At 33.2% G+C, this 26,315-nt stretch overlaps 1 protein-coding gene across 3 annotated transcripts; it reads right to left on the bottom strand.

The window, feature by feature from the left end:
- Positions 1–556: 556 nt before the first annotated feature.
- Positions 557–26,297, bottom strand: LOC123897816 (ferric reduction oxidase 7, chloroplastic-like). 3 transcript variants are annotated; one of them, XM_045948605.1, is made up of 9 exons: positions 25,746–26,153; positions 5,677–5,770; positions 4,142–4,336; positions 3,232–3,466; positions 2,770–3,097; positions 2,416–2,683; positions 1,915–2,170; positions 1,167–1,602; positions 557–1,011 (listed from the first exon to the last, which is right to left on the bottom strand). In XM_045948605.1, exons 1-9 carry the CDS (start codon positions 25,984–25,986, stop codon positions 842–844), a joined length of 2,223 nt encoding a protein of 740 aa, XP_045804561.1. In that variant the 5' UTR covers positions 25,987–26,153; the 3' UTR covers positions 557–841. The 3 variants fall into 3 exon arrangements, with proteins under 3 accessions (XP_045804561.1, XP_045804559.1, XP_045804558.1); XM_045948603.1 differs by lacking the exon at positions 25,746–26,153 and adding an exon at positions 6,788–8,262; XM_045948602.1 differs by lacking the exons at positions 557–1,011; positions 1,167–1,602; positions 1,915–2,170; ... (3 more) ...; positions 4,142–4,336; positions 5,677–5,770 and adding exons at positions 12,900–13,357; positions 13,516–13,951; positions 14,033–14,288; ... (3 more) ...; positions 24,640–24,834; positions 25,249–25,342 and having other exon boundaries at positions 25,746–26,297.
- Positions 26,298–26,315: the final 18 nt, after the last annotated feature.

The following is a 26,315-nucleotide window of genomic DNA, read 5'->3' as shown; positions in this document are numbered from 1 at the left end:
TACGACAGCGGTTTTCTTAATAAGCGCTGTTAAATATGGACAAATGATAGCATTTTAAAGCGCTATTATAGGTACCAGACCTATAATAGCGGTATCAGTAATAGCGTTTTAAAGCGCTATTAAAAGTCAAAACAAGTGCTATTAAAGGCCCCTTTTTGTTGTAGTGTGAACATAATTCAGCTGATAGAGATATCACAACATACAAGAGCCGGAGTTGAAATCCGAAATTCCCCCACTTATTCACCTTAAACTCGTAAGCAAGTAATTGAACTCAAATAGTTAATAAGCTCCCCTAAACTCGTGAGGTTGATATCGAGTAGAAAAAATACCAATACAATAAGCAAGTAATTGAACTCAAATAGTTAATAAGCTCCCCTAAACTCAAATCGTTTGGAAGAACCCAAGTTCAATTTCTAGGAGGACCAATTCTTGACCAAATTTTGCTTAACTTGTGACCAAACTCAGACTAGAAACATAAAATAGAATATGCTTATAGTTCAGAATAAGAAAGAAAAACAAGTTCATAAAAACCTTGCTGCTAAAGTTGCACATAATATATAATCTTGTGATGATATATTCACATAAGGAGGAATCAATATTATCCCACTTATAGTGCCTTATATAGTCCTTTTAAAGATTAACATACCTTATCTTACAATGGATTACATAATTGAATAGCTGCTATATATATTTTTTGCTACCATATTATAAGTGCGGAGCATTTACTAATTTAACCGATGACTAATCTTCGTAGAAGAACCTGCTACTATATATACAATACTTATGCATACTCTTCCATTTGTGAAGGCATGTTTTCCATCTTTCCATCATAGGGAGGACACTAGAGATCAAAGCTATGACTGTGGAAATGGAAGATGGGATGATAGGGTTCTCTTTTCAAACTATGAGACCTGATTTCTTGTGCAACACTTGATTGAAGAGTTCGAGGACCACAAACTATAACACCAACATTAACATGTCCCCATTTCTCCGACATAGATTCAAAAATCTCTGCAACATATGCATCCTTATTAGTAACATCGATTAGATTTAGTTTTGTATTAAGTCGAGATATAACTCGTATGCCCCCTTGTGACCCAACAAACAGTTCTTTCAAGTTTTGATGTTAAGATTAAAAGTAAAAGATTAATTTCATGAAAGCATACCTTTAAAGTCTGGCCTAGAACCATAACGAACAGCGGTTAACTTTGTAACATTGTCTTGACTTGGATCCTTTTGATCTACCGAGCCATTTTGCTCGACTTGATCAACCTTGATGTTATCGGACTTATCCTTTAAAGAACTTTGCTTTTCCCACATATGCCAAAATCCAACCACTATACCGCCAAAAATAACAACGCTTGCAAGCATGCAAACTACAAATAGTAGCCCTTTGTACCACTCTTTTTCCAAACCAGATGGATTTATAAAGTAAATATTCAACAAAGAAAGTAAGATCACAAAACCTAAGGTAGATGAAATGACATATAGTCCAAACCAAAAATTGTTTCCTGTTCCGACCAAACCAGACATTCCATAATCACTAGGCATGGAAAAGGGACAAAGTGAAGATTTTATTGGTTTGAAACTGTATCCCTCTTCCTGCAGATATTAACAATCAAATTGTTAGAACATAAACCTTGGTTCAAAAGTAAACAGATTCGAAAAACGCAAACATAGACCACACAAGATTTTATCACAGAGTTCGGCCAATTGTGCTTTTGGTTTACAAATTATAACATGTGTTTAAAGTTTAAATACTAAATTTCGGTTTACAAGATTAACCCTGAACCGTATCCACTTATCAGGAAACTATTGGTCATACAAACACAAATGCAAAGTGAAAAAACAAAAAACAATTAAAAAGCACAAATGGAAGAAAGTACAAAGTTGTATATAGAAAGCAAGACTAACCAATGGAGGATCTGATTCTCGAGTGACGAAAATATGTATATTGATATTCACTTTATCTGAAAAGCGTGGACAGATTGTTTCCATGTCAACGGTCGAAAGAAGTGGAAGCTCATCTGATTTTTTGACTGCCCAAACAATTAAAACATTTCTTGGTCGGCAAGGTTTCCCATCCCTCACACGGTGGAGAATATCGCTTAATATAGCAAGGAAAGGTGAAAGTCCAATACCACCAGCCACTAATATAAGATTTTCGTACCTAAGATGACAAAATGAACGTATCGCTTCATTAGTTGAAGAAGTAAGACTAAGTTAGCTTAGAATATTCACATTAGCGACTAAGTTAGCTTAGAATTCTAACTGGAATAATCTTTGGTCAGACTTTACTTACCTCCCGACTGAACTCTGATTACCAGAGCTCCTTTCCCATAGGAGCCAGAGGGTTAAGACAAAAAAAAAGGTTCTATCAAAAACATTCAAATAATTAGACATGTATCCCCTTACATCAAATGGTATGGTACTTCATGTCCATATGGCCCCTCAACTGAAGCTGTTACCACAGTATTAGGCTTAACAGATAAATCTTCCGATGCATCAACATCAGTGATTGTTTCTCTTAATTTCCCTGTCCATTTTCCAAGAACCTTTATGAGAACAGCAATGTGATTCTTTCCATCCAAAGGACTGGAAGAAACACTGAATGGATGCCACTGGAGCCACGATAATTCCCGAACTTGAAGGAAAATGAAGCTTAGAGCATTGTATCTCAAATCTACAATTTTGAGAAGATATTGTCACTGATATAGTAATAATGGTACAAACATTTGTGCATAAAAATGCTATGATAAGTATAATTACTTTGAGGTTTCGACAGAACCACTTCCACAGTGCCACAAGGAAGGCACCTCGACGAGACTACATTAACTGTCCTTCTTGATTGGCAGAACCTCAGAAACCGATCAAGAATAAAAAGATATATCGGTCCAGCAGCCATAGAAAAACTGAAGTCTCCAATATGCAAAGCCATAAACACGATAAAGACTACATATAATTGGTGAGTGTAGAAAAACAACTCGAAATTCCACTTTCGCACTCCAGGAAGCGAGGTCACCCACATAGACAAACCAGCTACAAGGCTGATAACTCCTGCTAGATTGGCAACACCAATATCTTTCCATTCTAATAACTGCAAAGGGGGACCAAATTATGTAAACATAAGTAAATAACTAGCTTGATTTTTACCATTAATCAACAACGAACTATGAAGGATTTAGCCTGTAGGATAACATTGTAGATATTCTGTGCATAAAGAAGACTCACTTCTTGAATTAGGCGACCTTCCATTAGCCACTCAATAGCAAAGAAGAGTCCATGGAGTGTAAAAAGCACTATTGTGAGGTGTCCTAGCCATACATGATATTTTGTAGCATGTTCAAAAGGGATATCTATAAAGCGGAGAAGAACAGATCCCCTTGAAATCGGGATAAATAAAAACGCCAAGCACATTTTTCCCATCATACCCAAACGAAGTCCCATAAAATCTAACATGTGCAAGCTGAAAAAAGTCAAATAAACCAGGTAAATTAATTAGCTTATCATATTCTTTCATGTTTAAAACTACATGGTCATTGTAAAAGTTCTATGGCCAAACACTTTGTCCCAGTGCTAATGAAATGACTATTGTCAGTGATAATTAACATGCAGAAGAAAATATTCAATTTGAAGAAAAAGGAGACAACATATAGAATCAATCCAAGTTCTTGCTCACTTTAGCATAGAAGTATAATCCTCAAAATTTGGGTACATGAAATTTTCTTTAAAAAATTTCAGTTTATGGAGAGGATTGTTTGCCGAGGTTAAAAAACACGGTCAAAGTCCAAATATGCCGCAGAGACAGCGGGCAGTCATTACACTATTCGTGCAGGTCGCTACTTATGCTACAAGGAATTTCGCTACCTTAGGACAGTTAGAGTTACTGCCGCCGTTTACCGGGGCTTCCATTCAAAGCTTATAACACTTCTCCTTCCGACCTTCCAGCACCGGGCAGGTGAGACATCATATAGTTATTTCATCTAAGTTTATTTTATTAGTATATTGGAGTTGGTTCCTCTTTTTTCCTTGAAGTACTAAAGGTTGTTTGAACTTTGAAGACTCCCATTAAACCAAGTAAATCTGCATCTTCAAATAAATTACGGAATATTAACAAATGGCACTAGACTGTAAGTAGTACCTCTTGGCTCTAAAAGATAACTGATCAGATATAGTTGCAAGAGCCTGCACAGCATAAGCAGAGAAAGCCCAAATAACATATGCTAAAAAAATGATTATTCCAATGAACTCTGTAGCAGAAACAACTCCAAATGGTCCATTGATAAGCAGAGGAAAAGTCCATAGGCGAAATCTTGGATACTTGGAACTCTTCTTCCTACCATCAAAATCCAAGTTAAAAACAATATAAAGTTGAAATTCATTCGAGTTAAATTGGTATGCACCGTCAGAGTAAAAAACTTACACATGCATCCAATCACACTTCACCACATAGATATTTGACATATTTATGGAGATATTTTAGGAACCAATATAACAAAATTACATAATAATTAACGAGATATGAATGGAGGTGTTCTTGTATATGTTGTTTCTAGGAATACTTAGTCAGTTGATGTCCTGAGCTAAGTCTGAGAGTATGTAAAACCTCAAGTCTAACCTAAGGAATATAGGTTCCAATATATATATATATATATATGCCCTTGATCTAACGATTAGGGCGAGAATATCTCGTAGGTGGCGGGGAGCGGTTAGCTCCGCTCTCTCCTCCATATGCGGTCCATGATCTATTTCCTCGAACCTATCTCTTAAGACGTGACTTGGTCCATGTCATTGGGGTGGCAAAGTGGACCGGCCCGCCCCGTTTAGGCCCGCCCAAAAGCGGGGCGGACCAACTTAGGTGTCCGAGCTCAAACCTGCCCCGTTTATTGGCGGGTTGGCCCTTTCATCCTTTTTTTTTTTTTTTTTTTTTCTTTTTTATGGTTTGGTTTACTACATTAATTACAAAATTATTAATCATTATGCAGACAAAACTTATTTTTCAACAATACCAAAAACAAACACACATTAAATTAAAACACCAAAATAATCCACTTGGTTCAATGTTGCTAATTGCTATGGTAATGTTAAGGCAAAAAACTATTAAAACAACTTCACAATACCAAAAACTATAACTATGTCAATGTTGCTATGGCAGTAAGTCAGTAACATACCAAAAAGCCAAAGAGCACAACCTAGTTAAAGGACATCTAGGGACACAAATCATAAAAAAACTAGCAGCAAAAAATCAATCTCAAGAAGGGGAAACAAACAATCAGTTTTTTACCAAAAACAAGAAAAAAAAGTTACTGGATTGGGCTCCTCTCAATGCATGCCTAATTTTCATTCTAAGTAAAAAAATAAAATAAAATACAAAGCCCGCGGGCAAACCCGCCTGCCCCGCCCTGTTTTTAAGCGGGCTAGGCGGGGCGGGCCAACTTAAGATACCGAGTTGAAAACCTCAGCCTGGCCCGCAAAAAATGACGGGTCAAACGGGTCGTGCCGGTGGACCGAGCCCGTTTTGCCACCCCTAGTCAATCCCATGGTCTGACTAATCGGTACTAAGATATTAGTTCTAAGCACATTGGGCTTTTCGTCTTTGGGGTAGGTCAAGCCCAAATAGAGATTAGGATCTCGCCCAGGAGGTACAACTAAGGAAAGTTTGTAGAAATCACATACTCAGGAATCTGATCCTCCCCGGAAATAATCAGGTATGCAATGGCAAGGAATGCAATTATAAGAACAGGAGCATCGAGAATCAATAAAATGCTTCCTGCATAACACACAATTAGTTAGCTTTGAACTCAAGCTACATAATGAAAAAACAAAAGATTTAATATATTTTTGTCTGTGCAAATAAATAAACTATTTGTTTTTAGTACATGCAAAAATATCCACTTTTTAATTTTGGTTCTTATTGTTTTATCTTAATCCTCAAATTATTTTTTTTTTAAAATCAAAGGTATCATGTGTATTAGAATTTGAGAGGCTTATACTCAACCACAAAAGCTAGCTTGATGTCATATCTCTAGCCAATGTGAGACTTCTAACACACCCCCTCACATCCAGGACTGAACAAGCTGGAATGTGGAGTCAACAACAACGGGTGGCCCAAATATGGAATGGATCTAGGATAGGCCCTGATACCATATTAGAATTTGAGAGGTCTATACTCTCAACCACAAAAGCTAGCTTGAGAGTTGAGGTTTACACTACACTTATAAAGGCTATCTATGCCAAGCCTTGCGACGAGACGCGAACATCCCCCATGTTGCGGTTCCCTCCGGTCCATTCCCGGGTTGGGTTAGGGGAACATCCGAGCGTGCATATTCTACATTATAGGCTGCAACTGATTTAGCTTCCTCTTATGCCATACACGCAACTACATGTGTGAACAGGGAGGGACGAAATCTACGCTACTATATCTCTAGCTAATGTGGAACTTCTAAAATATGTGCGCAACTGCAAAGGCAAAACCCTAAGTAATTGAGATCACTTTAAAGGGTTGACATCTCCTAACTAATATTTTTCCATATGCATTGGTCAGGGATTAAACCTGGATGAAATGGTTAAGAAGCATCTACCCCTTTGTTGGTTTAGTCCTTAAATATTTGTTTATGTTCTAGTTTTTTTGACAAATTGTTTATGTTCTAGTTGATTTCTTTAATAGGTAGAACATTTGATTTTAGTCACTTGATACTTATGAATATTAAACAAGTTAACAAGAACAAATTAACTGGGATTAACAAAAAGCAAGAAAGAAGAAAAGAGGAACATATTTATATCTAACCTGTGGCTCCAAAATAACTTCCACCGCTGAAATTACGCCATTTTAAGAACAAATCATGCACAGGTACAGATGGTAACAGAAAATAGAAAGCAGCCCATAAAATGAAAATCAAAGAAATCAAAGTCCTAAGAATCCATTTGGTAGCTGAAACAACAAAAGGTGAAAATTTTCCAACATAACCACCATTGTCATCACCTTGCTTAGAAAGCAAAGGACTATAATCAACAGAATTTCTCTCCATGGAAAAAAAAGAAAAAGAAATTACTCAAACTCTCTTGAAGGGTATGCTACAAATCTACAATAGTACAATGCAGTTTTTGATGAAGAACATGACTCATAAAAATACCAAATTTGAGAAGCAAAAAGATAAAAACTTTGTGGAACCCATCCATGATTAGAAGGTAGAAATATGACAATTACAATAACAAAAAATGGGTTGAAAACACTGAAATGAAATTTAATGTGAAGATAATAAAGTAGAGAGTAGTATCATAGTACACATTGTTTAGAAATACATAAATGAGAAAATACGTGTCTTGGTGAAGAGTGTAAAGACATTATGAACATGTGAACAAATGAATGTGTGATTTCACATCATAACAACTATGTGACAATGATTTCTAGCGGTTAAGATTGTGACACGAGTGATGATTCACAAAACTCTGTAAGATAATGTTTCACTTTTTTGTCAAACTTAATAATTGTGGTGGCTTCTAATATGCATCACCTACAAATCAATGCAACTTAGGGATGTGGTGCCCACAATTTGATGGCTAGGATTGATTGTAATAGTTTTTACATTTATAAACCTGATCACACCATATCACTACTTTTGGTCATTAATTTTGGACCCGTTTTATATCCGGGTCGGATCAACCCACTATCTCTTTTTTTTTTTCCAATCACAAACAACTTCCAATTTGTCTCTCCAATTCTTCTGTCATCTAAATTCATCCCTTTTTTTTTCTTTTCTATAAACTTCTCTAAGAAATTATCAACTTTGAGTATAAATTAATTCTGGGTATTTAGATATTCATGTTCCCTTATTTACTCCAAAGCCTTCAACCTCTTCACCTTGGGTTTTGTGGTTGTTGTTGTCCTTCACCATTTTTTCAAAAAAAAATAATAAATTGAAGCATTTGTTGCTGGATTATAAAAATCTGGTTGTATTCTTTGTTTCTGCCTCTCTTTTGCCTCTAACTAACTCCCCTCTCTTCTGATTTTTTTTTTTCTCAATTTATAAACTAAATTTATAAATTATTGAGACCAATTGATAAAACTGAGTTTGGATTAAAGTGTGTTTTGGCAGAAGAAATAGTATTGCAAGGATGGAAGTGGGAAGAAGTGATTGAAACTTTTGATAGAGTGTGAATTTGGTGAAAGCCTGGTGAAAAATTGAAAATAGAAAACTGAAAATAATGGGAAAGAAGTTAGAGGTGACGCTGCTTTGCAGCATATATTTTTTTGTTAAAAAATGATATAATAATGATTAATAGGTGGCTTTTATACCAAAAAAAAAAAAAAAGATTAATATTATTATTTTTTTGTTAAACAATTTAATAATGTTTATTATCATTTTTTTTAAAAAAAATGATCCACTAACCCAATAACCCCAATATCTCATCTCATAACCCTAAACCCTTAAAAACCCTAAACCCTAATCATAAGTCAACTATGATTAAAAAATAGTTCTCGCACATTATTTGACTTAAGATTTGTCAAATTAGACATAAAAAACTCTAACTTGAACAAATCATAACTCAATTATTGTGCGAGAACCATAATTCGACTATTATTGAGATATATTAGACATAAAAAAACCTTAACTTTAATAAATTATAGCTCAATTATTGTGCGAGAATCCAAATTCTATTATTATTGAGTCAAATTAGACATAAAAACTCTAAATTGAACGAATCATAACTTAATTAGTATGCGAGAGCCCGAATTCGAATATAGTAGTGTCAAATTAGACATAAGAACCCTAAATTAAACGATTCATAACTCAATTAGTATGCGAGAGCCCGAATCATAAATAATTTAATAATGTTTATTATCATTTTTTTAGGAAAAATAATCCACTAACCCAATAACCCCAATATCTCATAACCCTAAACCCTTAAAAACCCTAAACTCTAATCATAAGTCAACTATGACTCAAATAGTTCTCGCACATTATTTGACTTAAGATTTGTCGAAGTATGGTTTTTTATGTATAAGTTGACTCGAAAATAGTCGAATTAGGGTTCTCGCACGTTACTTAACTTATGATTAGTTCAAGTTAAGGTTGTTATAACTCAATTAGTGTGCGAGAATCCGAATTCGACTATTTTAAGTCAAATTAGACATAAAAAACTCCAACTTGAACGAATCAAAACTCAATTAGTGTGCGAGAACCTGAATTTGACTATTTTTTAGTCAAATTAGACATAAAAAACTCTAACTTGAACGAATCATAACTCAATTATTGTGCGAGAACCCGAATTCAACTATTTTTGAGTCAAATTAGACATAAAAACACCTAACTTGAACTAGTTATAAATCAGGTAAAGTGCTAGAACACAGATTCAACTATTTTTGAGTTAAACTAGACATAAAAACCCCTAACTTGAACTTATTATAAGCCAGGTAATGTGCGAGAACCAAATACGACTATTGTTGAGTCAAATTAGACATAAAAAACTCTAACTTAAGCGAATCATAACTCAATTAGTGTGCGAGAACCAAATACGACTATTGTTGAGTCAAATTAGACATAAAAAACTCTAACTTAAGCGAATCATAACTCAATTAGTGTGCGAGAACCCGAATTCAACTATTTTTAAGTCAAATTAGATATAAAAAACTCTAACTTGAACGAATCATAACTCAATTAATGTGCGAGAACCCTAATTCGACTATTTCTTAGTCAAATTAGACATAAAAACACCTAACTTGAACTAATTATAAATCAGGTAATGTGCGAGAACCCAAATTCAACTATTTTTGAGTTAAACTAGATATAAAAACCCCTAACTTGAACTTATTATAAGCCAGGTAATGTGCGAGAACCGAATACGACTATTGTTGAGTCAAATTAGACATAAAAATCCCTAATTTCAACGAATCATAACTCAATTAGTATGCGAGAGCCCGAATTCGACCGTAGAAATGTCAAATTAGACATAAAAACCCTAAACTGAACGAATCATAACTAAATTAGTATGTGAGAGCCCGAATTCGACTATTGTTGAGTCAAATTAGACATAAAAAACTCTATCTTGAATGAATCATAACTCAATTAGTATGCGAGAGCCCGAATTCGAATGTAGTAGTGTCAAATTAGGCATAAAAGCCCTAAATTGAACGAATCATGAATAAATTAGTATGCAAGAGCCCGAATTCGACTCTTGTTGAGTCAGATTAGGCATAAAAACTCTAAATTGAACGAATCATAACTAAATCAGTATGCGAGAGCCCGAATTCGACTGTTATTGAGTCAAATTAGACATAAACACTCTAAATTGAACGAATCATAACTAAATCAGTGTGCGAGAGCCCGAATTGAACGAATCTATGTTGGACTAATTATAAGTCGGGTAATGTGCGAGAATCAGAATTCGAATATTATAGATAGGAACAAAATATAACGATCTATACACATAAAAATAGGAAGAAAAAAAAAAACAATAACAAGATTAATCAATAAAAAAATTATATAAAGAATATAAAAAAATAAAAACAAAAACTAACATAGACATGAGTTTAAAAAAAAAAACTAACAGATACGTTTTTTTAACTTAAAAAAAAAACCAAATAGTTAGCATCTCCTCTAACTCCCTATTTAGCGGCTCCTCTAACTTTCTAACTTTTTAATATAAGTTTCTCTCTCATCTCTTTAAAGTCTTTCTTCTCCTCCTTCTATGCTCACTATCAGCCATGGAGAGAAAACAGCTAAAACAATGGTTAATCTAATAAATTTTAGTCATTGATATCTTAATTTGTCATGTGTTGATGATGATGAATGGAGAGAAATGGAGAGATCTGGACCTGATGAACATGGGTGTTGATGATGATGAATTTAAAGAAAAGTATAATTTGATTAATCAAATTATCTTTTTTTTATAAGTAATTAAATTAACATTTTAAGTTATACAAATTATTTGTCAAAAAAAAATTGTATAAATTATTAAAAAAATTAATTAAATGTTAGATCCAGAATTAAATTACAATAGTGTTTTTCTTCATTTTTTTTGTTGATTTTTTTTTTAATTAATAGTCATTTTAAAAATAAAAGTAATATGAAACTAGAGAAGTTGAAATTTGTTGAAGAAGGTGAAGAATACGGTGCCTAAAAATATGGTATACTATTTGATGAATAAAGATGAATAATGATAAAGGGTGTTTGACAAATGGGTAGTATCCATTTGTAGAATGATTTTTGGTAATGGGTATGGATGATCCAACTTGGATATGTTTTTCTTAAAAAGTTTTGATTTTTATTATATGGTGTGTTTTGACTAGGGTCATGGAATAGCAAAAAAATAAATAAATTAATAATTGTATATTTTTTTGTGAATATTAGCAAAAAAATTGACTTTTGAAGGTTGCGTAAGTTGCATAGATTTGAAGGGTGATGCATATTAGAATTTACCAATAATTGTAAGTTGTAACCACAAGAATTTTGGTATCGCAAAGTTTGATTTCTGACTTATGCGTAGGGAGAAAATTCGGTTGAGAGAGAAGAATTCACATTGTGTGCCCCACATATTTTTGATGGAGATTAGTCATCCTTAACGGCAGTGAAAACTGCGTACCAATATCATCATAACCAAAAATATAAATAAATTAATAATTGTATATTTTTTGTGAATATTTCGATACTTTTAAATATTTAGGTATGAGTAGTATATTATAAGTTCTGTGTTCGATTCTCAGAGCTCATTTTTAAAAAAAAATATGTTAGGTATCATTTGGATAATATTATCCGTTACGAAACGAGGAAACACAAGAATAATACTAACTACAACTTATGTATACTGTGAAAATTCAATTTTATCCTTAAAGTTCTCTGTCGTGTGTTTCGTGTTCGTAAGAAATAGTATAGCTCTTAGGAAATTGAATCAATTATATCGTATAAGATTGTTTTCATCGTTCGATCAATAATTTGTATTATTGAATTAAATGAAATATGTAAAATTTATTGATTTAATAGTGAAAAATAAATTTATATATAGTGCAAGATTAACTTGTGCATATTAAGCAAAACCTGATGATTAAATTTCTAACCACCAGACTACTTAAAAAAAATGTCCAATAAAATAGCACCTAACATTTACACATTCATGTGTAAAAAAAAAACATTTACACATTCAGGGTCCATTTGATCTGCAAAATATAAGAACTCGACAGGGACAATACAAAAAACAACAACACAGAATAAACGTTTAAGGTTTTGAAGAAACTTTGTGTTATATGATATTTTGTGGACAAAATGTTATTTTGGTATTTTTAGACAACTTGTGCATAGGACAAAAAGTTGTCCCATGGTTCTGTGGAAATTTTTGTCCTGTCCGTTAGCCCAAGTTTTTCCAGTAACAGAAACAATTTTAAAATCAAACACAATACAACTAAGTTCCCTTATTTTTTAGGTGATTATATTATTTTCATGTTTTAGATTTTACATTATTCATGACTATCAAATTCAAATAAATTGATACACTGTTCTTCTCATTTTGAATGCATTGGTTAAATGGTTCATACCATTTTGTCTTTAATAAATTTAGGCCTAATTTGTCATGTGAGCATAGGTTCAGTTGGCATTGGCAAGAGACATTGCAATATACAGGTCGGGGTTCGAACCCGAAATTCTCCGGTTATTCACCTTAAATGTTGAAATTCTAGCTACTAAATTATTTGACCAAAAAATAATAATTTAGGCCCTATGAAACGGAACAGACATGGACACCGGACACGTCACGAACATTGACAAGTCGACACCTCTAATAATTTTAAAAAATGACATGGCAAAATAATGGTTGTTTATTGGACGATTGTGTAAAACTATTTTACACCGTCGGTGCATATCAATTAAACTCTTCATAATAAGAAAGAAAAACAAGTTCATAAAAACTTTGCTGCTAAAGATGCACATATAATATATTCACATAAGGAGGAAATAATATCATCCCACTTAGAGTGCCTTATTCCTTTTAAAGATTATAATACCTTATCTTACAATGGACTAAATAATTGAATAGCTGCTATATTTTTTTCTCTACCATATTATAAGTGTGGAGCATTTACTAATTTAACCGATGACTAATCTTCGTGGAAGAACATGCTACTATATATACAATATTTATGCATACTCTTCCATTTGTGAAGGAATGTCTTCCATCTTTCCATCATAGAGAGAAACCTAGAGATCAAAGCTGTGACTGTGGAAATGGAAGATGGAATGATAGGGTTGTCTTGTCAAACTATGTGACCTGATTTCTTGTGCAACACTTGACTGAAGAGTTAGAGGACCACAAACTATAACACCAACATTAACATGTCCCCATTTCTCCGACATGGATTCAAAAATCTCTGCAACATATGCATCCTTATTAGTAACATCGATTAGATTTAGTTTTGTATCAAGTCGAGATATAACTCATATAAACATGTAAACATCGCTACAAAACAGTTCTTTCATGTTTTGATGTTAAGATTAAAAGTAAAAGATTAATTTCATGAAAGCATACCTTTAAAGTCGGGCCTAGAACCATAACGAACGGTGGTTAACTTTGTAACATTGTCTTGACTTGGATCCTTTTGATCTACCGAGCCATTTCGCTCAACTTGATCAACCTTGGTGTTATTGGACTTATCCTTCAAAGAACTTTGCTTTTCCCACATATGCCAAAATCCAACCACTATACCGCCAAAGATACCAACGCTTGCAAGCATGCAAACTACAAATAGTAGCCCTTTGTACCACCATTTTTCCACACCAAATGGATTTATATAGTAAATATTCAACAAAGAAAGTAAGATCACAAAACCTAAGGTAGATGAAATGACATATAGTCCAGACCAAAAATTGTCTCCTGTTCCGACCAAACCAGACATTCCATAATCACTAGGCATGGAAAAGGGACAAACTGAAGATTTTATTGGTTTGAAACTGTATCCCTCTTCCTGCAGATATTAACAATCAAATTGTTAGAACAGCAACAAATGGAAGAAAGTACAAAGTTGTATATAGAATGCAAGACTAACCAATGGAGGATCTGATTCTCGAGTGACGAAAATAAGTATATTGATATTCACTTTATCAGAAAAGCGTGGACAGATTGTTTCCATGTCAACGGACGAAAGAAGTGGAAGCTCGTCTGATTTTTTTACTGCCCAAACGATTAAAACATTTCTTGGTCGACAAGGTTTCCCATCCCTCACGCGGTGGAGAATATCACTCAATATAGCAAGGAAAGGCGAAAGTCCAATACCACCAGCCACTAATATAAGATTTTCGTACCTAAGGTAACAAAATGAATGTATCGCTTCATTAGTTGAAGAAGTGAGAACTATAACATAAGTTAGCTTAAAAAATATTTGGTCCGAAAGTATATGCACATTAGCGACTAAGTACGTTTAGAATTCTAACGGGAACAATCTTTGGTCAGACTTTTCTTACCTCCCGACTGAACTCTGGATTACCGGGGCCCCTTTCCCATAGAAACAAGAGGGTTAAGACAAAAAAAAATGTTTCTATCATAAACATTCAAAGAATTAGACATGTAGCCACTTACATCAAATGGTATGGTACTTCATGTCCATATGGCCCCTCAACTGAAGCTGTTACCACAGTATGAGGCTTAACAGATAAATCTTCTGGTGCATCAACATCAGTGGTTCTTTCTCTTAATCTCCCCGTCCATTTTCCAAGAACCTTTATAAGAACAGCAATGTGATTGTTTCCATCCAAAGGACTAGAAGAAACGCTGAACGGATGCCACTGTAGCCACGATAATTCCCGAACTTGAAGGAAAATGAAGCTTAGAGCATTGTATCTCAAATCTACAATTTGGAGAAGATATTGTCACTGATATAGTAATAATGGTACAAATATTTGGGCATAAAAATGCTACTATAAGTATAATTACTTTGAGGTTTTGACAGAACCACTTCCACAGTGCCACAAGGAAGGCACCTCGACGAGATTACATTTACTGTCCTTCTTGATTGGCAGAACCTCAGAAACCGATCAAGAACAAAAAGAAATATCGGTCCAGCAGCCATAGCGAAAATAAAGTCGCCAATATGCAAAGCCATAAACACGATAAAGACTACATATAATTGGTGAGTGTAGAAAAACAATTCGAAATTCCACTTTCGCACTCCAGGAAGCGAGGTCACCCACATAAACAAACCAGCTACAAGGCTGATAACTCCTGCTAGATTGGCAACACCAATATCTTTCCATTCTAATAACTGCAAAGGGAGAACAAATTATGTAAAGATAAGTAAGTATTTAGCTTGATTTTCACCGTTAATCAACAACGAACTATGAAGGATTTAGCCTTTAGGATAACTGTAACATCCCAAAATTTTACTTAAGATTTTCTTAATATTTTCTTGAATTGTGATTTAAGAAAAGTATAGCACCTTCAATTTTATATAAATTGCGAGACTTATCTCTCTTTATTTATTCAGTTTATCAATTTGGTGTGGAAATTATATAATAGTCATTTTGCTTGATTAGTTATTTGATAAATAAAATTCTATAGTAATTATTAATTCATATTCTATTTTATTATAGTATTTGATGAGACAATGGTTATTTTAATTATTTAACTAATTTGTGAGTTTTTGAAATTAATTTTATATTAGTCTTAGATGGGGAGTGGTAAGTAAAATTTTTACTAAGTCTTTTTATTCTGGTGAGTTGCAAGTGTGGTATATCACACGTGCATGTCCTCAACAAGCATTGACTACCTTATTGTTTTTTTTAAGTTATAATCCTAAAACCAATTACCCTACTTAATAGCATTACTTAAGCTAATTTTCCACTTACTCAAAGCCACTCACATAGTCAAAATTATTGACCATTGATATCATGAAAATTTCTCTCCCCCACGTTTCCCATGATCTGCATCATTATTATAGCTTAACTCATTGTTTCTCTCATGTAAGTGCCTAACTTATGCCACTTAATCCTAATTATGTTTATATATATGATTTGCCTGCCATTTCTTTCTCTGATCATCAATGAACCTGCTGCGAACTAATCCACATAAAACCCAAATGAATGGCTATCCCCTATTTCTTTCCTCTACTCTATCATCTCGTTTCTTCCTTAAACCTATAACCAACTTCTTTCGACAATTCTTGGTTCACACTTTCTTTTGCATAAGAATATGTCAAGACCATTAATCAATTCCTAGCATCTACTTCTCCTATATTTCATTAGGGTTATGGCACGTGATTCTTCACATTTAGCGGTCGCATAGTCAAAACGGACTCTGTTGTGAGAGATATTGCATGAGTACTACAGCTGCAAATTTTAGGCTTAGGGTTTTGTGCTTGGAAGGAAAGCGGCTAAGGTAAGGGCTTTTTCCCCATACACTCGTGCACAAAAGGTTTATGTTATAGATTGATAATGGAGTATTTAACCGATAGAAAGAGATGGAAATAGAAGGAATGACAAAGACTTATTTTTATAACATTTTATGCTATGTTAATATATGAAGTACTTATGTGTGTGGCTGATTGTATATTTAATTTCATGATTTTGTGTGTGGTTGATTGTCAATTTGAGTATTCTGTCAGTTTCGATAAATGGTGAATTTGTCGGGTTTAAAAGAAAGTTTTACACTTTCAATTGATTTAACCAAATGGTGCTTGTTTTAAAAGGTGTCTATAGTATGCATAGCATGGCATATAGTTGTTGTTATAGGTTTGGTGTGGTTCGGAATAATACCCAACGGTGGGGTACCGAACCTTAATACCCAACGGTGGGGTATTGTGTCCAACGGTGGGACACTGTCCAATGGTGGGACACTTTATTTTGCTCTGCGGAGAGGTGATATCCGGATCATGGTTTAAATGCATTTCATGCATTATTAATTGGTATAGAGTGTTATTAAGAATAGTTTCTGGTATTGACTTTATTTTATTTCTTCTTTATGGCCGAGTATTTTATTGTTACTTTATGACATTTACCTTCCGTTCGGCATGATTCAATTTGGATAAGGAAATTGACCCTTGCATTAAATATGGTTGTAGGTACCAAAGAAAAATGAAGTTGATGTGTTGCTTGTACATGCGTGGGGATAAATCGAAGGGTTTTTATTAGAGTATAATTGTAAATTTAAATAAGGCTTCTTAACAATTATATAGCTACTTTAATGTAAATTTAACATATTTTGAAATTGACAACTTGTAGTATTCTGGACTTAATAAGTCTTTTTAAATTTTTACAATAATTAGATAGCTATATATCTTGATATTTTGAGAAAATAATTATGATGACTTGTTTTCAAATCTATTATAAAACTAAAAAGGAAAACAGTGTAGTGTTTTTCAATTAAGTGAAAGAATTGGTCTTAATGTCTCGGAATAAAAATCCGGGATGTTATAGTTGGTATCAGAGCCTGGTTCCTCGGACAAATATTTTTGGGATGGGACGATCTTATATGACGCATGTCTTGTGTGACTTATATATGTTGCTGATTCTTAATGGTTATGAGTGTTATTCTTTGGCGTGACACGTTGTTTTTGAACTTATTACCTTAATCCTGGTTTTTGTTGTCATTGCTTCACAAAGGGAGTGTTACTATTTGACCAGTTTGGAGTACTTGCTGGCTACTTATGTTTCATGGGGTTGGTTTTGGATTGTGTTGTGTTGTTGTATGGGGCAGTATGTTAATCTTTGGAGATGAATAATGGAAAGGAGAGAAATACTTTTCTCTAATCCAAAATTTCCACATCTCATTTAATTTGGGGGGTTTTATGAGGGTTTTACAAAAGTGTTAAATTTATCAGATTTTTATGCATAACTTGTTGAAATACATGTTGTATGATGATTCTATATCATAAAAATGAATTCTTGCCTTATGTTTGTTTCTATTTTGAATTCCATGAAAATGAGGTTCTGTATGACTGTGATTGATGATGAAATGGTGCATAATTAAATGATGTTGTTTTGATCTTCTGTGTTGTGTGAAATATGATATACGTATAAGTATGTATAGATGTTCTTTATTATTTGTTAGCCTGGGCGTGTTTTTGTTGTGTCGGTATAGCAGAAGTGGCGTGCTCAGTTTGTTTGTTTGCTGCATTGACACCTCTTACTAGTCATGCTGTAAAACCATAGTGAATTTGGTCTAGTGAATTCTAGTGAGTAATATAGTGCCTCTGTACCAGGGAGGATTATTTTAGTGCCCCGAATTCATTGGCTTGTGATCATCTAGTGATCCTAGTTCTTTTGTTCTATCCCTGCGTTTTGTTGACCTACTGGAAGTGGTAGAGTATTCATTAACTCTATGGTGGCTTATATTTGTCTTAGTGGGTATTGTTTGTATCTTTTGGTAGTGTACCTTGTTTGGCTTTATTTTGAGAATTTAATTGAGTCTAAATAATTCTTTTCACAATAAATTTAGTAAGTAGTTTAGGAGAGAATTATTTGGAAAATAAAATGACTTAGTAGATAATTAACTAAATATTAACTAAGTAGTTAGAGTGTGTAATTGAGTAGAGATAAGATTAGTTAAATTATTTTATCTAATCTTCGGAATGTTGATTTTTGGTAGTAAAATACTGATACTTGATTGAGTAAATTGGTTGTGGTTCATGAATATTTTTAAATGATGACAAGTTCATGATGTGTTTGTTTTATGAATTCATTTGGTGTTATGTGAATTATATTGATGCTGAATCCGTTTTTATGAATTATGAATAAATTGGTGGTGAATATTGATGGTGATTAATGATGATGAGTATTGATGTCACTTTTGAATGAGATGAATAGATATACTAGGCCAATGAAGTGAAGGACTAGGTGTTAGAAGCCTTGAAGTGAATCATTTGATTTATAGGGTTGGTATGATGCAGTATCATTGAGAGAAGTATCATGCCAGATGTGGCACAGTATCACTTGGGAGAAGTGACCACATGGTGCAGTATCATTGAGAGAAGCACACTCACATTTATATCATGAGGTGCAGTATCGGAGGAGAAGTATTTCGGAGTAGAATAATATTAGTATCATAGAAACCAGAGGAGTTTGTAGCTATAGTTTGTGATTTTGAATTGTTTTCTTTGTTGTTCTCCGGTGTGCAAGATGTGAGTGGGTTGATTTGCTTGATGATTAGTTATTTAATTGGTTTGTGTGTCCGAATAATTTGTGATGATAAGTGGTTAGTTTATTCTTATTAGACAAACAATTTTTACAAAATTTGATAACCGTAATTTGTGAGATAGAATTACTTTGATATTGATATATGGTTTTATAAATAATTTTGTTGGATTAGTATAATAATTTTGTAATTTAGGATTTACAACTATATTTTGTTTTGTTGTTGTCTGTCACTAAAGGTTATATTATGTATACTTAGTTTCTGTCACTAAATATTAATCCTTGTGCAATCTGTCACTAAATATTAATCCTTGTGCAATCTGTCACTATAATTCATTTTTGGAGTTCTGTTTTTCTTCTGTCCGTCACTATAACATGTTTTCTGCTATCTGTCACTATAATTTTTGGGTGTTCTGTTTTCTGTTGTCTCTAAAAGTTGTTCTCTATGAAAATTGGATTTCTGCCTTTTGTCGCTATTAGTGATGACGTTTTATGTTATTTTTGTGTTGAAATTTCTATTCATTCAATGATGCTACTACCAAAATAATTTTTGGGAGGAAATTAAACAATTTATGATTTGGTGTAAATGATTATTTTGGATTGACGATATATAACTGTGGGTTAAAGAAAGGAGTTGGAAACATGAAAACGGTGTGTGTGAATGCATGTCTTGTATGTTACGTGTCTTCTTCTTGTTGTTGGGTTGTTTGTTGATCTTGTTTCGCTTTGTAATTTTTAAGTGAGATGTTACTTGTGTGGCCCTGAGTTAACATTAGATCGTGAAGATCTTTTCAGACTCAACTTAGGTAGAATGTAGGTAACTCGTCATTCATCTTCAAGAGATAGTGTGTACCACTCGAACCTCGTTTGAAATATTTTGAATAGCATGTCCTTTAGGCACAAATACTTGGAATCCCGACGTTGGTTGTGATAAGTCGTATCATTCTGTGAGGAGAGTGAATCAAGAGTGTGACTACTATCGAAAACTCGACAGATGCTAAGTGCAAGATGTAATGAACAAGATGACTTTTGGAGTGGATGGTCTATACCACCATTATGATTGTTGGCTTACTATTGATAAATTGGGGAATTGATCTCCCTCAATCTCTTGTTAATAGTAGACGGGATCATGGTGGCGGGAATGGATCAACCGTTAGAGCGTGCAGAGTCAAGACAACATTTTTGTGCTAAGGGGTAGGTGACAAATTATCGGATTTACTGAATAGTTTGTGGCACGATTAGATTTAAGTAGTTAGTCCTTGTTTTCGAACCTTTCTGACTTATTACTTTACATGATTATTTGATTTTATGAGTGACTTATTTTGATATAAAGGTATTTAAACTATTTTTTTCCATCTCTCTAAAGTGATATTACTATACTAGGAGTTTGTCAAAACAAAGTGGGAATCACTATTTTCTTACATGATATTTTATCTTGAGCCGTATCAAACTTTTATGTTGATGAATTAGTTTATCTTTATAAATTATTTAGTAATTTCTGCTAATGACTTTTATTAGAATTTTTCTTTGAAAGTTTCTGGTTATGATTGATATATATTTGACATCAGAGTGCGCAGCGGAAAAATGACATTTTACTTCATTCTTATACTTGATCATCTTGTTGATATTTGCATAAAGAGGTTTTAAAAAATTTGTCCTAAAATCTTTTTCTATTGTCTAGTTTTGGGGACGAAACTAATTTTTGGAGGGTAGAATGTAAGATTCGAGAATGTTATTTTACTTTCACATATAGATAAATATTTTATTTATGTGTTAGAACACTTTAACTTTATCTTTTATAAAAGTAGTTTTACTATCTAAGATTTTATTTGATAAAAGAACTATATCCTAATCTTTTTACCTTCTAGTTTCGAGGACGAAACTATTTTAAGGGGGTGAGAATGTAACATCCCAAAATTTTACTTAAGATTTTCTTAATATTTTCTTGAATTGTGATTTAAGAAAAGTATAGCACCTTCAATTTTATATAAATTGCGAGACTTATCTCTCTTTATTTATTCAGTTTATCAATTTGGTGTGGAAATTATATAATAGTCATTTTGCTTGATTAGTTATTTGATAAATAAAATTCTATAGTAATTATTAATTCATATTCTATTTTATTATAGTATTTGATGAGACAATGGTTATTTTAATTATTTAACTAATTTGTGAGTTTTTGAAATTAATTTTATATTAGTCTTAGATGGGGAGTGGTAAGTAAAATTTTTACTAAGTCTTTTTATTCTGGTGAGTTGCAAGTGTGGTATATCACACGTGCATGTCCTCAACAAGCATTGACTACCTTATTGTTTTTTTTAAGTTATAATCCTAAAACCAATTACCCTACTTAATAGCATTACTTAAGCTAATTTTCCACTTACTCAAAGCCACTCACATAGTCAAAATTATTGACCATTGATATCATGAAAATTTCTCTCCCCCACGTTTCCCATGATCTGCATCATTATTATAGCTTAACTCATTGTTTCTCTCATGTAAGTGCCTAACTTATGCCACTTAATCCTAATTATGTTTATATATATGATTTGCCTGCCATTTCTTTCTCTGATCATCAATGAACCTGCTGCGAACTAATCCACATAAAACCCAAATGAATGGCTATCCCCTATTTCTTTCCTCTACTCTATCATCTCGTTTCTTCCTTAAACCTATAACCAACTTCTTTCGACAATTCTTGGTTCACACTTTCTTTTGCATAAGAATATGTCAAGACCATTAATCAATTCCTAGCATCTACTTCTCCTATATTTCATTAGGGTTATGGCACGTGATTCTTCACATTTAGCGGTCGCATAGTCAAAACGGACTCTGTTGTGAGAGATATTGCATGAGTACTACAGCTGCAAATTTTAGGCTTAGGGTTTTGTGCTTGGAAGGAAAGCGGCTAAGGTAAGGGCTTTTTCCCCATACACTCGTGCACAAAAGGTTTATGTTATAGATTGATAATGGAGTATTTAACCGATAGAAAGAGATGGAAATAGAAGGAATGACAAAGACTTATTTTTATAACATTTTATGCTATGTTAATATATGAAGTACTTATGTGTGTGGCTGATTGTATATTTAATTTCATGATTTTGTGTGTGGTTGATTGTCAATTTGAGTATTCTGTCAGTTTCGATAAATGGTGAATTTGTCGGGTTTAAAAGAAAGTTTTACACTTTCAATTGATTTAACCAAATGGTGCTTGTTTTAAAAGGTGTCTATAGTATGCATAGCATGGCATATAGTTGTTGTTATAGGTTTGGTGTGGTTCGGAATAATACCCAACGGTGGGGTACCGAACCTTAATACCCAACGGTGGGGTATTGTGTCCAACGGTGGGACACTGTCCAATGGTGGGACACTTTATTTTGCTCTGCGGAGAGGTGATATCCGGATCATGGTTTAAATGCATTTCATGCATTATTAATTGGTATAGAGTGTTATTAAGAATAGTTTCTGGTATTGACTTTATTTTATTTCTTCTTTATGGCCGAGTATTTTATTGTTACTTTATGACATTTACCTTCCGTTCGGCATGATTCAATTTGGATAAGGAAATTGACCCTTGCATTAAATATGGTTGTAGGTACCAAAGAAAAATGAAGTTGATGTGTTGCTTGTACATGCGTGGGGATAAATCGAAGGGTTTTTATTAGAGTATAATTGTAAATTTAAATAAGGCTTCTTAACAATTATATAGCTACTTTAATGTAAATTTAACATATTTTGAAATTGACAACTTGTAGTATTCTGGACTTAATAAGTCTTTTTAAATTTTTACAATAATTAGATAGCTATATATCTTGATATTTTGAGAAAATAATTATGATGACTTGTTTTCAAATCTATTATAAAACTAAAAAGGAAAACAGTGTAGTGTTTTTCAATTAAGTGAAAGAATTGGTCTTAATGTCTCGGAATAAAAATCCGGGATGTTATAATAACATTATAGATATTCTGTGCATAAAACATGAACTATCTTCAAGAAAGAAAGAAAAAAACTATTTTCAAGGAAAGGGATCCATCAAAGAAGACTCACTTCTCGAATTAGGCGACCTTCCATTATCCACTCAATAGAATAGAAGAGTCCATGGAGTGTAAAAAGCACCATTGTGAGGTGTCCTAGCCAAACGTGATATTTTGTAGCATGTTCAAAAGGGATATCTATAAAGCGGAGAAGAACAGATCCCCTTGAAATCGGGATAAACAAAAATGCCAAGCACATTAATCCAATCGCACCCAAACGAAGTCCCATAATATCCAACAAGTGCAAGCTGAAAAAAAGTCAAGTAAACCAGGTAAGTTAGCTTAACATATTCATTCATGTTTAAAACTACATGATCATTGTAAAGGTTCTATGACCAAAGACTTTGTCCCAATGCTAATGACTGTTGTCAGTGATAATTAACATGCAGAAAAAATATTCAATTTGAAGTAAAAGGAGACAACATATAGAATCCATGTCAAGGTTTCTGATTTAATAGTAAAACAAACTATGACAAACTGTGGCTTAGACAAAGGATACAAGTTCTTGCTTGCTTTAGCACAGAAGTCTAATTCTAAAAAGTTTGGTGCATGATTTTTTTCAATTTATGGAGAGGATTGTTGGATGATTAACTATAAGAAAATAATTAGTACCGTTCACCACAACGAAGAGATAATGTGGTTTATGTGCGAGAAAAGAATTGATTTTACAATGTTTTCAAGTTGCCCGTGAGTTTTAAAAAGGAACTTACATTTTGTTATAAAGTTGGCTTTATGCTACGTGAATTACCTCCCTTTTAAAAATATTCGTGCGGTTATTATTTCTCCTTCATGTTCACTTGGTATTTTATGCTCTCACCGAGTCTCTGTGACTCACCCCTATTTTCTTTCATTTTTTTCAGATTCACAAGTTGCAGAATAGATCGTTCTTGATAATTGTAGACTCCAGCGAGTACCCTCTTTTTGGTAGGCCTCTATATTTAGTGGAGGCCATTATTTTGTGAGTTCAGTATGATGCAACTATTTTGGTTAGGACTTGTTTGATAGTTCTGGTTGTATGTAGTAGTAAACTCTAGTAAGTGCTGTATGTGTAAATGCCACTATCCTTGTGATTTTGTGAAACTTAGCATATGAGTAAATGCACCGCTGATGGAAAATATTTCGTTGTAAATAGTTAATACAAGGATAAGTGGATAGTTGTGAATATATGTGTATTTTATGTTAGGTTTGCCAGAATTATTTATTTCTTTAGCGGCAGTTAACCTGTGCGCCGGTCATGACCTTAGAGAGGGTCGTAAAAAACACAGTCAAAATAACAAAAACCTCTAACAGACTGTGAGCCTCCAAGTTCATATTGAAATTTCATCAGTCCAGTGTTATCTTAATCTCACTACTTAACATGTGATGGGCTACATAAACTTGCTATCATGTGTTTATATTAATCCTAACTTGTCCATACAAAACCCAATATTCCGCATTAAACAAAGTAAATCTGCATCTTGAAATAAATTTCTGAAAATAAATAAATAAATGGTACCTCTTGTCTCTAAAAGATAACTGATCAGACAAAGCTGCAAGAGCCTGCACAGCATAAGCAGAGAAAGCCCAAATAACATATGCTAAAAAAATGACTATTCCAATGAATTCTGTAACAGAAACAACTCCAAATGGTCCATTGATAAGCAGAGGAAAAGTCCATAGGCGAAATCTTGGATACTTGGAAGTCTTCTTCCTACCATCAAAATCCAAGTCAAAAACAATATAAAGATGAAATTCATTCGAGTTAAATTAGTATGCACTGTCAGAGTAAAAAACTAACTCATGCATCCATTCACACTTCACCACATAGATACTACTTCCGGTCCTTTTTACAAGAGACAACTCAGTCAACAAAAGTGAATGTATCTGGTTCAAAATATAGTCTAGATACATCAATTTTTGTTGGTGATCAGTTGTTTCATATAAAAAGAACCGGAGGGAGTATTTGACATATTTATGGAGATATTTTAGGAACTAATATAACAAATTACATAATAATGAGATACATTTGGAGGCATGTGTAAAAGTTTTTTATACTGACGGTGTATACGAAATAAATTCAATTAACTAAGTACACAAGTAAGGAAAGTTTCTAGAAATCACATACTCAGGAATCTGATCCTCCCCAGAAATAATCAGGTATGCAATCGCAAGGAATGCAATTGCAAGAACTGGAGCACTATAAATCAATAAAATGCTTCCTGGATAACACAAAAATTAGTTAGCTTTGAACTCAAGCTACATAATGAAAAAACAAAAGATTTAATATATTTTTGTCTGTGCAAATAAACATTTTGTTTTTAGCACTGGTAAAAAACAATTATTTTATTTTTAGTCCTTAAATTATTATTATTTTTTTAAATCAAAGCTATGCACGCAATTGCAAAGACTAATTTCCACATAACTGAGATCAATTTAAAAGATTGACATCTCATAACAAATATTTTTTCATACGTATTGGCCAGGATCAAACCCCGGACCAAAACAAAAAGCAAAAAACAAGAACTTCCACTGCTGAAATTAAGTATATATGCAAGAGTAAACACATTCAAACTCAAAACAAAAAGCAAGAAACAAGAAAAGAGAAACATAATTATATCTAACCTGTGACTCCAAAAGAACTTCCACTGCTGAAATTAAGCCATTTTGAGAATAATCCATTCACAGGTACAGATGGTAACAGAAAAATGAAAGCAGCCCATAAAATGAAAATCAAAGAAATCAAAGTCCTAAGAGTCCATTTAGTAGCTGAAACAACAAAAGGTGAAAATCTTCCAACATAACCACCATTTTCATCACCTTGCTTAGAAAGCAAAGGACTATAATCAACAGAGTTTTTCTCCATGGAAAAAAGAAATTACTCAAACTCTCTTGAAGGGTATGATACAATAGTATAATGCAATCATAATTAAAATACCAAATTTGAGAAGGAAAAAGATAAAAACTTTGTGGAACCCATGATTATATGAAGGTAGAAATTTGAGAATCACATAAAAGGGTTTGAAAATTGTGAACCACTGAAATGAAATTGAATGCGAAGATAATAAAGTAGAGAGTACTATCATAGTACACATCACTCACATGGAATATGTGATGAAATGACACATTGTTGGAAATACATACAAGAGAAAATACGTGTCTTGGTGAAGAATCTTTACAACTACACAAATTGAA

Source organism: Trifolium pratense, linkage group LG7 (genome assembly GCF_020283565.1).
Source record: "Trifolium pratense cultivar HEN17-A07 linkage group LG7, ARS_RC_1.1, whole genome shotgun sequence".
Taxonomy (NCBI): Eukaryota; Viridiplantae; Streptophyta; class Magnoliopsida; order Fabales; family Fabaceae; genus Trifolium; species Trifolium pratense.
The sequence above is the reverse complement of the archived record's forward strand: the minus strand, read 5'-3'. Positions and strand labels throughout refer to the sequence as shown.

What these genes read in the sequence shown, in the direction of transcription:
- LOC123897816 (XM_045948602.1), bottom strand. Translation starts at nt 25,986, where the DNA reads ATGGAGAAAAACTCTGTTGATTATAGTCCTTTGCTTTCTAAGCAAGGT. An exon ending in AAGGTCGCCTAATTCGAGAA is followed by an intron (nt 15,245 to 23,157) that starts GTGAGTCTTCTT and finishes CTCCCTTTGCAG; the next exon opens with TTATTAGAATGGAAAGATAT. An exon ending in GAAGTACCATACCATTTGAT is followed by an intron (nt 14,289 to 14,562) that starts GTAAGTGGCTAC and finishes TTGTTACCTTAG; the next exon opens with GTACGAAAATCTTATATTAG.